Source organism: Rhincodon typus, chromosome 22, assembly GCF_021869965.1.
Source record: "Rhincodon typus isolate 14 chromosome 22, sRhiTyp1.1, whole genome shotgun sequence".
In the NCBI taxonomy this organism is placed as follows: Eukaryota; Metazoa; Chordata; class Chondrichthyes; order Orectolobiformes; family Rhincodontidae; genus Rhincodon; species Rhincodon typus.
Window position 1 is genome coordinate 16,842,359 of NC_063353.1, and position 14,211 is coordinate 16,856,569.

General features: G+C 37.8%; 1 protein-coding gene across 2 annotated transcripts in view; it reads left to right on the forward strand.

The window, feature by feature from the left end:
* apaf1 (apoptotic peptidase activating factor 1) overlaps positions 1-14,211 on the forward strand; it is a 172,377-nt gene that overhangs the window by 101,211 nt on the left and 56,955 nt on the right. For both annotated transcript variants that reach the window (XM_048610315.1, XM_048610316.1), the window contains 2 exons: positions 825-944; positions 6,880-7,008. In XM_048610315.1, the coding sequence (XP_048466272.1) occupies positions 825-944; positions 6,880-7,008 (249 nt within the window). The remainder of the gene's footprint in view (positions 1-824; positions 945-6,879; positions 7,009-14,211) is intronic.

Genomic DNA, 14,211 nt, shown 5'->3' on the forward strand with positions numbered 1-14,211 from the left:
GATTTCTGAAGAAGGGTCCAGACCTGAAACGTTAGCTTTCCCACTCCTCTGATGCTGCCTGGCCTGCGGTGTTCATCCAGCTCTACACCTTGTTATCTCAGACTCCAGCATCAGCAGTTCCCACTTTCTCTTGGACTCCAGAAGTTACTCTCAGTTTTAGAGGAGAAATGACAGTGAGCACTAAAGATTTCATTGTAATTACTATTACAAAATCTTGACAAGTGTCAATTCAGTAAGTGATGATAATTTCATTGCTGCGCTTAATAGAAGTGGTCAAAACAGTCAAAAATTTGATCTTTTCCATGAGGAAAGGTAATCTGAATCTACTGAGGTACAAATAGAGGAAGAAGAAGCAAATCACATTTATGTAGCACCTTTTTGTGTTCTCGTCAAGCCTTAAGTAAGCTAAGATCATGAATTATCCATGTTTGACAGTTGGTGCCCTGAGGTGAGAACACAGTTTCAAAAGGGATTCACAAGTACAGAAATTCCCTAGCAGTAGATTTCATTATTATTGGCTGTGGGGAAAAAGTTAGCAAGATTTTTTTTTCTCTGCACAGTGCACCACTACATAGCATTGGATGAGAAATAGAGAGAATACAATTGGAAAAGATTATCAGGATGCACCCTAACATAATGGTGACATTAACTTTAGTTGCTCAACAACCATTTTGAAAGTAGTCATGAATATAAAAATTGATTTGGGGAAGAGTCTAAATATAGCTGTGAAGACTGTCTTTCCCACTTAAGTGGAGAACATTGGATGCCTTGAAATGAAGTTATGTTGAAAGGTTTCATGTTTAATATCTATGTTTTAAATGTAGGTATGGAATTGGCGCACAGAGGAGTGCAAAGTCCTTGCAGGGCACGCTGAACAAGTAAAAAACTTTAAGCTGTTGAAAGAACCACAACTTCTGTCCTGGTCTTTTGATGGGACTGTGAAGGTAAGAAATAACTAGTTTTTAAAAAAAAAGTAATTTTGATTGGACTTCAAATATATAAAACCAACATATGTTGTTTTTTTTTCATAAAATTATAATGGTTGTAGGGAGAAGTAATTTAGTTTTCTATCTGTGCTACTTATTTTGATTTGTTTATGTATAAAATTGACAGTCATTCTGGAGAACTTTGTTCTTTCTGGTTTGTCACCAAGTATTGGCTTTGAACATTTCATTATTACATGCAACTTATCCATACTCTTTACTTTTGCTGTAACCGTATAGCATAAGACTGCTCAGAAGAAAATCAGTTATTGCTCTAATGTCGTCTTTTATCATGTTTCCATAATTTGCATTGTTGAGGTGTATTTAAGCATATGCCAATTGGACCAAAATATTAAATGTTTTGTGTGGTGACCCAAATGCACTGCACCCTGCCAAACTTATTTCATGTAGCACCAGTAGAGAATGCAGAGAGAGAGACAGGACTTTAATCCTATGATTTTGAGCTCAGTTCAAAAACTCCCAGAATTCAAAGGGTAGATTGCCCTAATCATTTGGATTTGAAGCATAGCCAAGAATTAAAAAATCAACAGCTGACAAGTTCCTCGGTAGAGTCCGTGCAGTTCCGGCAAAAGAATTGTGAAGTGGATATGTTCTCTTAATGAAATTAGTGGTATGCTGTAAAACTGAATTCTGTTGTTATTTGAGAAAGTCATGAATTGGGAAGCATTATTTTGTTTTCAAAGCAAACAGCCTGAATTTTGCAAATGTTAGCACTAAATGTTTTGCACGTGACCATGCTTTTGGAGCATGTGAACGTATCGTACTGCAGACGTTTAATATTCATTGATATAGTTTTTCAGGTATGTCTCATCATTTCTTTCATAAGGAATAAGCAGTTGACTACTGCTAGTCCTCGAGCCATTCTCAAATGTAGCAATCTTATTAATTTTAGTCCCCAATTATTTTGAGTAATGAATGTACATTGTCTGGAGCATTACTTCCAGTTTTAAAAGCATCAAGCATTGTGTGACTATGTCTTTTGTATTGTCCAGGTCCTCTTAGCTACCTGGAACCATTTTCCACTTCTTGTTCCTCACCATTGAAATTATTATTTAATTATTCTGTTTCTTTGACACCAACTTGATCGTCTTTAGTGGACCAGTGTTGGTTTTTTATCAGCCAGCTTTTGTGTGTGTGTATTTATTTAAATATAACCTTTTAGTGTTTCTGTGAGTTTCTCTGACATTTTTTCACATTTTTAGTTTGCTTTTATCACTTGATTCTCCTAAATGCCAGTTTCTCTGTATGTTGTGTACACTGCCTTTTTTACCAGTAAAGTTTGCTTTGACACCTTGATGATTTACATTGTTAATCTGGGTAGAATGGATTTTGATTGTAGTCCCAGTAACGTTTCTTGAATTGGTTCCTGTTTTATACTATAGATATCCTAATCATTAACGCAATCCAGTTAATAAACATCTAGTGATATTTTTGGGATTTTTTTTAGTCCTTCATGAACATTTCATTCCAGTGATATGATCACTTAATCAAAACTACCCCTCCATCTTGTGTACCACAATAGGATCACTACTATAGGTTAGCTGTTCAAACTGAGAAAGGAAACAGTTTTACTTTTTTTGTTCTGCTGCTGTTTTCCTACCTAAGAAATTTAAATAGTACTCAATAATTCATAATGAATAATATCTTTTTCACATGGCCTTGCTCTTCAAAAACCACTCCTTGCCTAACCTCTTGCCTAGGCTGTATTTAACAGTATCCATTTATTTCTCTCTGTGGATGTGATATGCACTGTTATCCATATTTTATGTCCTTTATCTGCTTAATGGTGCCTGCAGACAGTATTTCACAATTGAGAATCTTGGTTTAACCAGAATTTTGTTTTATTAAACCATACATAGATTCATGATTCCACTTTTATGCTCCAAGCATTGGTATAAAATCATGGCGATTACTCCTTCATGATAATTTTGTGCACATATGTTTTGCACAGTGTATTTCATGCAGTTGATTTCATTTCTTAGAAGCAATTTTGTTGTCCTCTTGGTAAAGTCTGTTACTGATGGCTGAACAGTTTTTGAAGGTAACAGAAACTTCCTTTTATTCCTTTCCATATTAGTTTTTCTGATCCCTTTCTGTAACTCTGGTTAAGGAAAAAGGCAGATCAGTTTGCTGCAGTTCTTTATTATGGTGCTTTGAGGATCCACATGAAAGAAATCAAGCATTCCTTCAATATTTTCCTTTGGTTGAACTCTACTTGTTGTCAACCTATAACAACGCGACTGAGATTGGGAACTCCACATTTGCAGACTCTGAATGTAACTCATAGTACCAAAATAGGTCATTTATAGCAAAATGTCATGACTACTTAAAATTGCTGCATTTTAATTGCAAGACTTTATCTTTGTACTCTGTTTCCAGATGATTTAAGGCATTGCTTAATGAACTGGAAAGTAAGTTATCCAGGTCATTTTGGCCAATTTTGTAGTAGCACTCAAAACCTGAGTAAAGATTGTTTAATGTATAGCCTGAAGGAACAAGAGGGAGAGAGAAATAAAATTTCTTGTACAGAAATTATAATTTAAATGGTGTGTGAATTGCTAGTGTTTGCAATAGGATAAGGGCCTGCCTGTTTAGTTTTTTTAAATTTGTTCATGGGAAGTGGGCAATGCAAGCTGGGCAGATGTTTATTGCCCATCTCTAGTTGCTCTTCAAAAGGTGATGGTGAACTAATACCAAGAGTATTCTCATTTTTAATTATTGCCTCTGCTTATTTCATGATCGACAAGGGACTCTACGCTAGATCATACAAAGCATGCATAATGCATGTTAGTGAGAAGAACTAACTGACAACACCATTCTGATGTTTTGGTCAAGATTTTATTCAGAACTTGCACAGTATGAAACACTAGTAGGCTGTATATTCCACTTGGGAACCCTGCAGTCCAATGGTATCAATGTGGACTTCACAAGCTTCAAAATCTCCCCTCCCCCTACTGCATCCCAAAACCAGTCCAGCTCGTCCCCGCCTCCCTAACCTGTCCTTCCTCCCACCTCTCCCCTCCTCCCACCTCTCCCCTCCTCCCACCTCAAGCCCCACCCCCATCTCCTACCTACCAACCTCATTCCGCCTCCTTGACCTGTCCGTCCTCCCTGGGCTGACCTATTCCTCCCTAACTCCCCACCTACACTCACCTTTACTGGCTCCATCCTCGCCTCTTTGACCTGTCTGTCTCCTCTCCACTTATCTTCCCCTTTATCCATCTTCTATCCGCCTCCCCCTCTCTCCCTATTTATTTCAGAACCCCCTTCCCCGCCCCCATTTCTGAAGAAGGGTCTAGGCCCGAAACGTCAGCCTTCCTGCTCCTCTGATGCTGCTTGGCCTGCTGTGTTCATCCAGCTCTACACCTTGTTATCTCTATTAAAAACCTCAGCAGCTTTGTTGATTAATATAATGATTTTTAAAGTAATTAAACTATAATTACAAACTCCTTTGCAAATATACGAGATTAAATAACTTTATGCATTGTTGAAATAAAGTAGACAGGAAACCAAATTTATTCAGCACCTAGTAAAACATAGCTCAAAAAACATGCAATACTGAATGTTGTCAGTGAACCTTGAGGCTTTTGTAAGCAATTACTGATATAGTGTGAAATAAATACTCCATGCATGCTGAAATATTCATTTGAAAAATGCTTAACTTCAGTAAATTGACATTTAAAACTTCTAACAAATTGAGAGGTGTTCAGAATTTCAATTGGGTCATCATGATTTCCATATTTCAGAGAGCAGGCATGGAAGTATTACATTTGTGAACTGTGCTACTTGAAAACACTGAATATGATTGAAGAAAGCCACAGTAAAATGTGAAGGTTTTTGTATGCCTGTATTCTTGTCCCCAGTATTGGAATCATCGGAATTTTGATTGGCACCCACTAAGTTTGAAGAATATGTCACCTATAGATTGGCGTGGATTTTGTGGTCAGTGGCGATTAACAATTCCAGATATTTGTTACATGTATAAAATTTCCATAGACTTTGCCACTGCAACTTGCTATAGATAGAGGGGGGATAGATAGATTGATATATAGATAGATTGAGGGGGGATCTTATAGAAACATATAAAATTATGAAGGGAATAGATAAGATAGAAGTAGAGAGGATGTTTCCACTGGCAGGTGAAGCTAGGACAAGAGGGCATAGCCTCAAGATTAGAGGGAGCAGATTTAGGACTGAATTGAGAAGGAACTTCTTCACCCAGAGGGTTGTTAATCTATGGAATTCCTTGCCCAGTGAAGTAGTTGATGCTACTACAGTAAACGTTTTTAAAGAAAACGTAGATTTTTTTTGAACAATAAAGGAATTAAGGGTTACGGTGAGAACGCGGGTAAGTGGATCTGAGTCCAAGAAAAGATCAGCCATGATCTTATTGAATGGCGGAGCAGGCTCGAAGGTCCAGACGGCCTACTCCTGCTCCTAGTTCTTATGTTCTTATGTTCTTATAGAAAGTTGCAATAGAAAGCCATCCAGAGGGAATCTGGGACCTGCATAAACTGTGTCTCCTTAATTCATCAGATTCAAGAAATCTCACTGAGATATAGTAAGATTAAGAGTTTAAACTAGGAGGCACAATTTAGAATATTTAATTCAATGTCAAGTCGGGAACAGAAAGTTAAATCAAGAGAGAGAAGATTAAGAAAAATTAAAATATAAAATGTTTAAATTTAAATTTAAAACATTTAAAGAAGACATAAATCTGAAGCAATAAGACTCTACATTTGTAAAAGTTAATTTTCAGTGTTGGAGAGTTTGACGATAGTGAAAATTTAAACCACTTCAAAATTCACATGTACTTGTCTCAACAACCTGTAACTTGCCTGCTGAGTTTATTGGATATCTATTACATAAGTGCTATAACTTCACTCTCTTCCTTTTATGTGAATGCTGATTATCTCCAAGCAACTTACTGGTGTAGAATGGCAAATGGAGGAGCAAGGCAACATGGACAGGAACTTTCTGAGTTCTGCCTTTAACTGAACATGTGTGCACTCAGAATGAGGAAGGGTCACCGGACCCGAAACGTTAACTCTGTTTTCTCCTTCACAGATGCTGCCAGACCTGCTGAGCTTTTCCAGCAACTTTGCTTTTGTTCCTGATTTACAGCATCCGCAGTTCTTTTGGTTTTTATAGGGGTATATATGCTTGATACAGTGAAACTAAGAACTGAACAGACTATATAATAAAGTTAAAGTCATCATTGTCTTACCAGACCATAAGCTGCTCTCTCAGATTGATGATGGTTTAACCTGAGAGTCACCACGCCTCGGGTGAGGGAAAAGTTTGAGAAGGAGAGTCCTTCATGGGAACCTCAGCCGGTGCAGGAATTGAACGCATGCTGTTGGAGACACTCTGTGTTACAGTGCAACTGTCCAGCCAACTGAGCTAACTAACTACCCCCACACCTTCAACCACATATTATAAATAATATGAAGTTTCAAATTCTCAATGAGATTGACTTATGGCCTTTATCATCTGAACCTTATTTATGAAGATGCTTGAAATAAACTAACTAATCATCTGTTGCTTGTGACCTTTTCACAAGTTAACAAAATGGCACAATGTTTGTGTATAGAATTGCAATAACGGTTACATACAAACTATTCATTTGGAGATGCTGATTTGGGACACGTGAAACTTTATTGTTGAGTCACATTGACACATAAATCTAGTTTGAGGTAGCTAACGTAAATGGAGAATGTTTATGATTATTCCCATGAAACTCAAAGTGATAATTTGGTTAATGTAGATCTGGTACAGAATGTTGTCTAATTTTCATTGCAACACAAAATCTTGTTGTAAACCTTTTGTTTTCTTTCAAGGTTACATCAGCACTAAATTAATTTTTAACATTTAGGTATGGGATTACAACTCTGGCAAATTGTTGAAGGACTATAGTTGTCATATGGGAGCAGCAGTTCTGTCATGTGATGCATCGCCCAATGGCAGTAGAATTGCTTCTGCTTCTGCTGATAAAAGTGCAAAGGTTAGTGTTTATTCCTGTTCTCAAGTCGTAGAGATGTACAGCACGGGAACAGACCCTTCGGTCCAACTTGTCCATGCCAACCAGATATCCAAAATATATCTAGTCCCATATTCCTCTAAACCCTTCCTATTTATGTACCCATTCAGATGCCTTTTAAATGTTGTAATTGTACCTGCCTTCACCACTTGCTGTGGCAGCTCATTCCATACACGCACCGCCCTCTGTGAAAAAGCTGCCCCTTAGGTCCCTTTTTAAATCTTTCCCCTCTGATCTTAAACCTATGCCCTCTAGTTTTGGGGAAAAGACCTTGTCTATTTTACCCTATCTGTGCCCCTCATGACTTTATAAACCTCTACAAGGTCACCCTTTAGCCTCCAACGCTGCAGGGAAATTAGCCCCAGCCTATTCAGCCTCTTCCTATAGCTGAAACCCTCCAACCTTGGCAACATCCTTGTAAATCTTTTCTGTACCCTTTCAAGTTTCATAACATTCTTCCTATAGCAGGGAGACCAGAATTGAAAGCAGTATTCCAAAAGTGGCCTGACCAATGTCTTGTACAGCCGCAACATGACCTCCCAATGCCTCTACTCAATGCACTGACCAATAAAGGCAAGCATACCAAACGCCGCCTTCACTACCCTGTCTACCTGGGGCTTCACCTTCAAGGAACTATGAACCTGCACTCTAAGGTCACTTTGTTCAGCAACAATCCCCAGGACTTTACCATTACATGTATAAGTCCTGCTCTGATTTTGCCTTTCACAAACATAGCACCTCACTTTTATCTAAATTAAACTCCATCTGCCACTCCTCTGTCCAATGGTCCATCTGATCAAGATCCCATTGTACTTGAGGTAACCATCTTCACTGTCCACTACACCTCCAATTTGAGTGTCATCTGCAAACTGACTAACCAGACCTCGTATATTCACATTCCAAATCATTTATATAAATGACAGAAAGCAGTGGACCCAGCACCGATCCCTTTGGCACACTGCTGGTCACAGGCCTCCAGTCTGAAAAGCAACCCTCCACCTCAACCCTCTGTCTTCTACTGGCGAGCAAGTTCTGTATCCAAATGGCTAGTTCTCCCTGTATTCCAATTTAACCAATTATTAATCCAATTCATTTTTGAAATTTGCTATTGAATCTGCTTCAACACACTTCCAGGCCTGAATTCCAAATCACAACAGCTCACTGCATCAAAATATGTTTGTGTGTTGGTTTTTATTTGTCAAACGCTTTGACTCTGGTTGTAGACCTTTCTGCCATTGGAAATAGTTTATTTATTGTATCTAAACCATTCAAGATTTTAACAACTCCACAAAACCTTCTTATCTTTCTCTGTTGTAAGGTAAGCAGCCCCAGATTCTTCATAACTGAAATCCCTCACCTCCAGGACCATTCTTGTGATTTTCTTCTGCATCCTCTGAGGTTTTGACTCCCTTCGTAAAGCGCAGTCACAGAGTTGAACTCAAATATTGCCACCGAGGTCTAACCAGAGTTTCATATTGTGATAGATGTTTTTGAATCGCGTCCAGGAAAGCAGCTGATTGTATTGGATTTCTAAAGGTTCGAATCACATATACTCCAGCACTGATGACAAACTCCTGATGTAGTAATTGTAACAAGGTGAGCCAGGTTGACATCATTGAATATGAGTTCCCTGATTGGGGCTGTTAATCTGGTCCAGTCAGGGAGTCCTGGCTGACAGATATAAACAGGAGAGTCAGAGGTTCTGTTCGCCCTGAAAGCTGTCTCTGAGGAAGCCGGACCAGTGTCAAGTACTATGCATGTGTAAATAAAAGGTGACTTGAGGATTGGATACTGGCCTCTGTGGAATTATTTCACCACATTAGAATTCCAACCATTCCTTTCAACTTCATAATGGTAGCCAGAGTTATTTAATTGCTTTCTTGTCCTTCCTGCTTAAGTATAATTTCAAGCACGTGGCTGTAGCATCTCTGTCTATCCATAGCTAAGTGACTAATTTATCAGAGTAAACCTAAGGACGGCCATTCTTCAGTTGGTTAAAATTTTCAGGGGTAGACATTATTGGCAAGAGAGATCAATTCATTGATGTCCATTAACAGTCAGCCCTAGAATTATGTCCACTGTTGTGTATTTGTGTAAGTATAGTGGACCATCATTTTAATCAAGTCACATGATGTACCAATAATGTCATTGGCCATTTTGGGCAGGAAACTGTTTTGTCTAAACCTGCTGACTGCAGAGTGAACACTCCCTGAATAAAGCTCCTGCTGTTTAACATCTATGCTCCTGGTCCTTCTTGGAAATTAAAATGGCATGAGGAGCAGCTTTTTTACACAGAGAGTCGTTCATGTGTGAAATGAACTTCCAGAGGAAGTGATGGATGCAGAAATAGTTACAACGTTGAAAAGACCTTTGGATAAGTACATGAATAGGAAAGGTTTGGAAGGATATTATGGGCCAAGCGAAGGCAAGCAGGACTAGTTTGATTTGGGAATGTGGTCATTGTGGACTGGTTGGACCCAAGGTTCTGACTGTATGACTCTATCAACGTCAAGACCAATTCCAGGATTCCAACCCAGTCCATTCCATTTCTTCTGCACTTGTCAGAAATATTTTATTGCCAGCAATCTTTGAGATTGCTGCAGCTATTCTTTCTCGCCAGTGATACCACAACTGATTACCAAAGCCACAGGTGACTAGAACATTTATGTAGACTTGTGGTGGTGTCAACAGAACAATATTCTTCTGGAATATGAATAATAATGCACACTACCGTTGTGTACCTTTTTTGAAACTATCAATAAAGTAAATCATGTGTCTGCAAAATCACAAGTCACAAATTTGCCTATGTGCGCCAAGAATGACGATGTACCATTTTGACAGACTGCTATTAATTAGGACAGGAAAATGTTTGTTACATTTGGATTCAAATTTGTTAGTTCTGAAGTGGTTACTGCAAAAGAAGTTAAGATCTTTTCTCTGTTTTGCAAACCAAAATCTTACTTGTGCCATTGACAAGCCTGTGGTTGGATAACAGCAGCAAATTTTTTTGTTCATCATTAGGAGCCTATTGTGTAGCAATCGAATCAACTCTGCAAGTGACTTTCACAGTTCAGCATTTCTCTGGAGTGGAGAAAACACATTGCAGAACCAGGCATTGATAATTTCACCATGAAAAGTTTGCAGTTGGATGCTATAGATATCATTTTTATTTGTGATGGAGATGAGCTTGCTTGCAAGCTACTCCAGTAGGCAGTTTCCATATGTTGCTTGCCAGGACTTTTGATATTTTTCCTCTGTTTTAGCATTCATTCTAGGAATCACAGGTAGAGAAATCAAAAATGTATCTTATAATTCCTAAGGCAATAAAGAGCCTACAAGTATCATGTGTCATACAGATGTAAATCATGCAACTGAAATCAGTTCCACATTTGAACAATCTACAGTCTCAGTTAGGTGCTCAGGTCTGTTATTCATCTCCAAATAATTTCAAAATGACTAGTTGCTTAAAGGCGATATTCTTAGACAAAATTAAATCTTAGTCATTTCTTTTAAAAAGCTTCCAATTTAATCAATTGTATTGGTAACAGAGAGCTTTAACTTTTGGTACCTGCACCAAGATACTATTCTGCTTTTAGAATTTCCCTCAAGGTCTCATTAATTTTGGAGTGCAGCAGAATCAATTAAATCTACATTAGGAATTAGTCTTCAACCGTATTCATACCATTGTTCCAGTAGAATTTTAGTGTTGTCCTCCACATCTCTGGATTCTGTTCATTACCAGTTCCTGAGTCAGAAATTCTTCGTTGGAGAACTGGCTTGTGCTCAGGGTAGTAAATGCCATGCATCATTTGATCAAATGAAATTTATTTGTCATGACAATGCATGACAGAAAGATGCTTTTGTGACTTCTTTCAAGTCTGAGTTTCTACTACAGGAGGTTCCGGTTCTGTCGTCTTCATTCATATATTAATGCCTTAGGGCCATAGGTTCCACTGTCTGGTGACGGACACAGTTTATTCTCCTCTGTTGACAGATCCAAGCCTATTTGCTTCTCAAGACACTTTGCATATCCCATGGATCACATGGTATAAACCCAGCTTGGTTGGCGCATAGATTTTGTTCTATTAATCCAGAATGCAAAACAGAAAATATTGAATTATCGGTGTTTTAGGACAACTTAAGAAAGTGAGTTGAAAGAATGTGGAACAATCTTTAAGTCTTCATGCAATACTACAATTCGGACCATTCTGCTAGGGGACTCTTGCCTGTTTTCTCATCTAATTTTTATCTGTGTCATTGAGATGAAATATTACTATTGTCTACAATCAGCGCTATTTGGTCATAATGTTGTCATTATGTGAAAGCTAGGATAATTACAATGTCTAAAAGGATTATCTTGATTTGTTAAGTAGAAGCACCCTTCACCTATCATGTGACTTCTCACCCAAAGTCTTAGGACTGTTCCACAAAACATAATATATTGCAAATATCAGGACAGCCTCTATGTTGCCTAATATTTATCTTCAAGAAGGAAAGCAAGTGTAGAGAAGACAGCTTAGATCTCTTAATTGTGATGACCATTTGATTCTGTATATTGGCCTCAGTTGTATCCAGAATATGGAGCAAGTTTCCTTTGAGAATTGAGGAAGGAGTTGGATATCTACAATAGTTAAAAGAATTGTACAAATTTATTGTCTATTTAAAGTTATATGAGTTTATCTTAATGCTGAAATGGTGCTAATTGCATTGCAAAGCCACGTAAATCTAAACAATACCTGGAACTAGAGTTGGATTTCTTATTGGAGACTTATAGAAGCAAATTAATTATGAGCATCTTACTTTACATTAATGGCTCATTAGTACCGATGTGCTGTGTCATCTATTTAAGGAGCATACTGTTAAAAGATGAAAGGAAAGATAGAATGGATGAAAAAGCTAAATTAAATCAAAACAGAATTCATGGTATTATTCCTGAGAGAAGTGACATTAATTGTAGTGATTATCTGCCATGCACAGGAAGATTTTGATTGACAGTTTTAAATTGTAAAACTGATGAATTTGTACCCAAAAGTATAAATTGATATTTTCTCTTCCTTGAGTTCTATCGTTTATGACATCAGTTGTAATGGTTATAATTAGCCAAGTGTTTTCTTCATACGTTCTGTTTAGTATGTCACAGAATTATCTTGGGAAGAAGCGAAGTTGGAAAACAACAAAGGTTTTTTTGCAAAATGTCACATCAATAAAGAATATAACAGGTACATGTCCTCTGCAACATTACTTAAAAACCTGTGAGTAGTACTGTTACAAGGTCCAGCTGTAGCAGAGACATATGTTGCAGTTACAAAAATAATACCCTATGCAGATTTACTGTGCCCCTTCAGAACCTGAATATGGTTCAGAAACTTCAAGTATTTCTTAGTTCAAAAATACCAGAGCTATAAATGAAATACAACAGGACTATTTGCATTACTTTAGCAGAATTTCTGAAAACAGAGAGGTTTTAAAATCCATCAGGACTCCCATTAATGAAATGTGTTGACTATTGATTTTCCTTTTGTTAACATAACATTCTTTAATTATTTCTAATGTTCTTTCTTTAACACAAGACAGCAGAAGGATATTGAACCCCTCGATCCTGTCCTTTCATTCAATGAGATTATGTTCATTTGTGACCTAACTAACTGTAGTTTCATTTTTCACCATATCTCTTTGAACCTTTGGTTAACAAAAAAAAAATCCAACAGTCTCAGATGTAAAATTTAACAACAGATCTATCATCCGCTGCTGTTTGCAGTAGAGAGCTAGAAGTTTTTATTATTGGTTTTATGTGTAAGCATTCCTAACTTCACTTCAGAAAGGCCACACTACAACCTTTAGGCCATATTCCCTCATCCTACACACTTGTACCACTGGAGATAGTTTCTGTCCATTGACTGTAATGGTGCTTCTTAATATCTTGAAAACTTTGATCACATGACCTTTCAAATTCCAGAGAGTACAAACCTAGTTCCTGTAAACTGTCCTCATAATTTAAAAAATGTTTATTAAAATGTCTGTTTAAATCATTGACAACATAACTGGTGAAGAATGATCCTGAGATAACAAAGTGTAGAGCTGGATGAACTCAGCAGGCCAAGCAGCATCAGAGGAGTAGGAAAGCTGACATTTCGGGCCTAGACCCTCTGAAGAAGGGACAAAGTTATTTCCTATTTTGTTTGTACATTTTTGTACTGATAACAGTTTTAGTTGCTTAACTATCAGTAATTTAAATTCTTTTCATCTGTAATGTAAGTGTGTTTGTATTTTTAGATTTTGAGCCTGAATAGCACTGTGCCTCTTCACAGTCTGACTGGTCATAATGCCTGTGTCCGGAGCTGCAAGTTCACGTGGGATAATGAATGTTTGGCTACAGGAGATGACAATGGTGAAATCCGGGTACCTTTCACTTGTAATCAAATTTTGAAAAATGCAAAAATTATTTTTCATTTCATGGTTTTGTTTTGGTAAATCGAACATTAGGGATCGATTTACCATGGCCTCTGTCGCTGAGTGGCACAGAAACTATCTGAAGAAGGAAAAGAGGTCACCCCGCCCTCCCGGGTACACGGCCCAGTCACCCCGCCCTTCCAGGGACAAGGCCCGGTCACCCCACCCTCCCGGGGACACACAGTTGTTATCCTTGGACCTAGCCATTCTGGGCTGAACTTTCCCCAATGTGTTACAATAAATATGAGAAGCCTCCGATTCAATACAACTTCGTTGAAAGTTCATATTTTTCCTTTCAACTTTAATTTCGTAAAATATTTCAGACTAACTACCTCTGTGAGCTGTGTTAAATTTCCTTTCTCTTTCAATTCCAAAATACAACACTTATTTACACTGACATATCCATGAATTGATAGGTTTTTGTCTGGGTTCAATGACAGGAAAGATATATGTATATATATCCTCTTGTATGGAAATATGCAATGTTAAAATTAATATATAGCATGCCTGATAATTGCATATTCACAACTACTTGGGCTATTGTCATGAAAGCATATGCACACTTCTGTTGTTAAGGATTGACCTGGACTGAGCAGCTCAGTAGGCTAGTGCATGGCCTACCTCAGCCTGGAACCCAGGTTCAGGGTGAGAAACAAAAACAGTGAATATTGGAATGGATTTCTTTATGTATTTCTCTGAATAGATCTGGAGGGTACA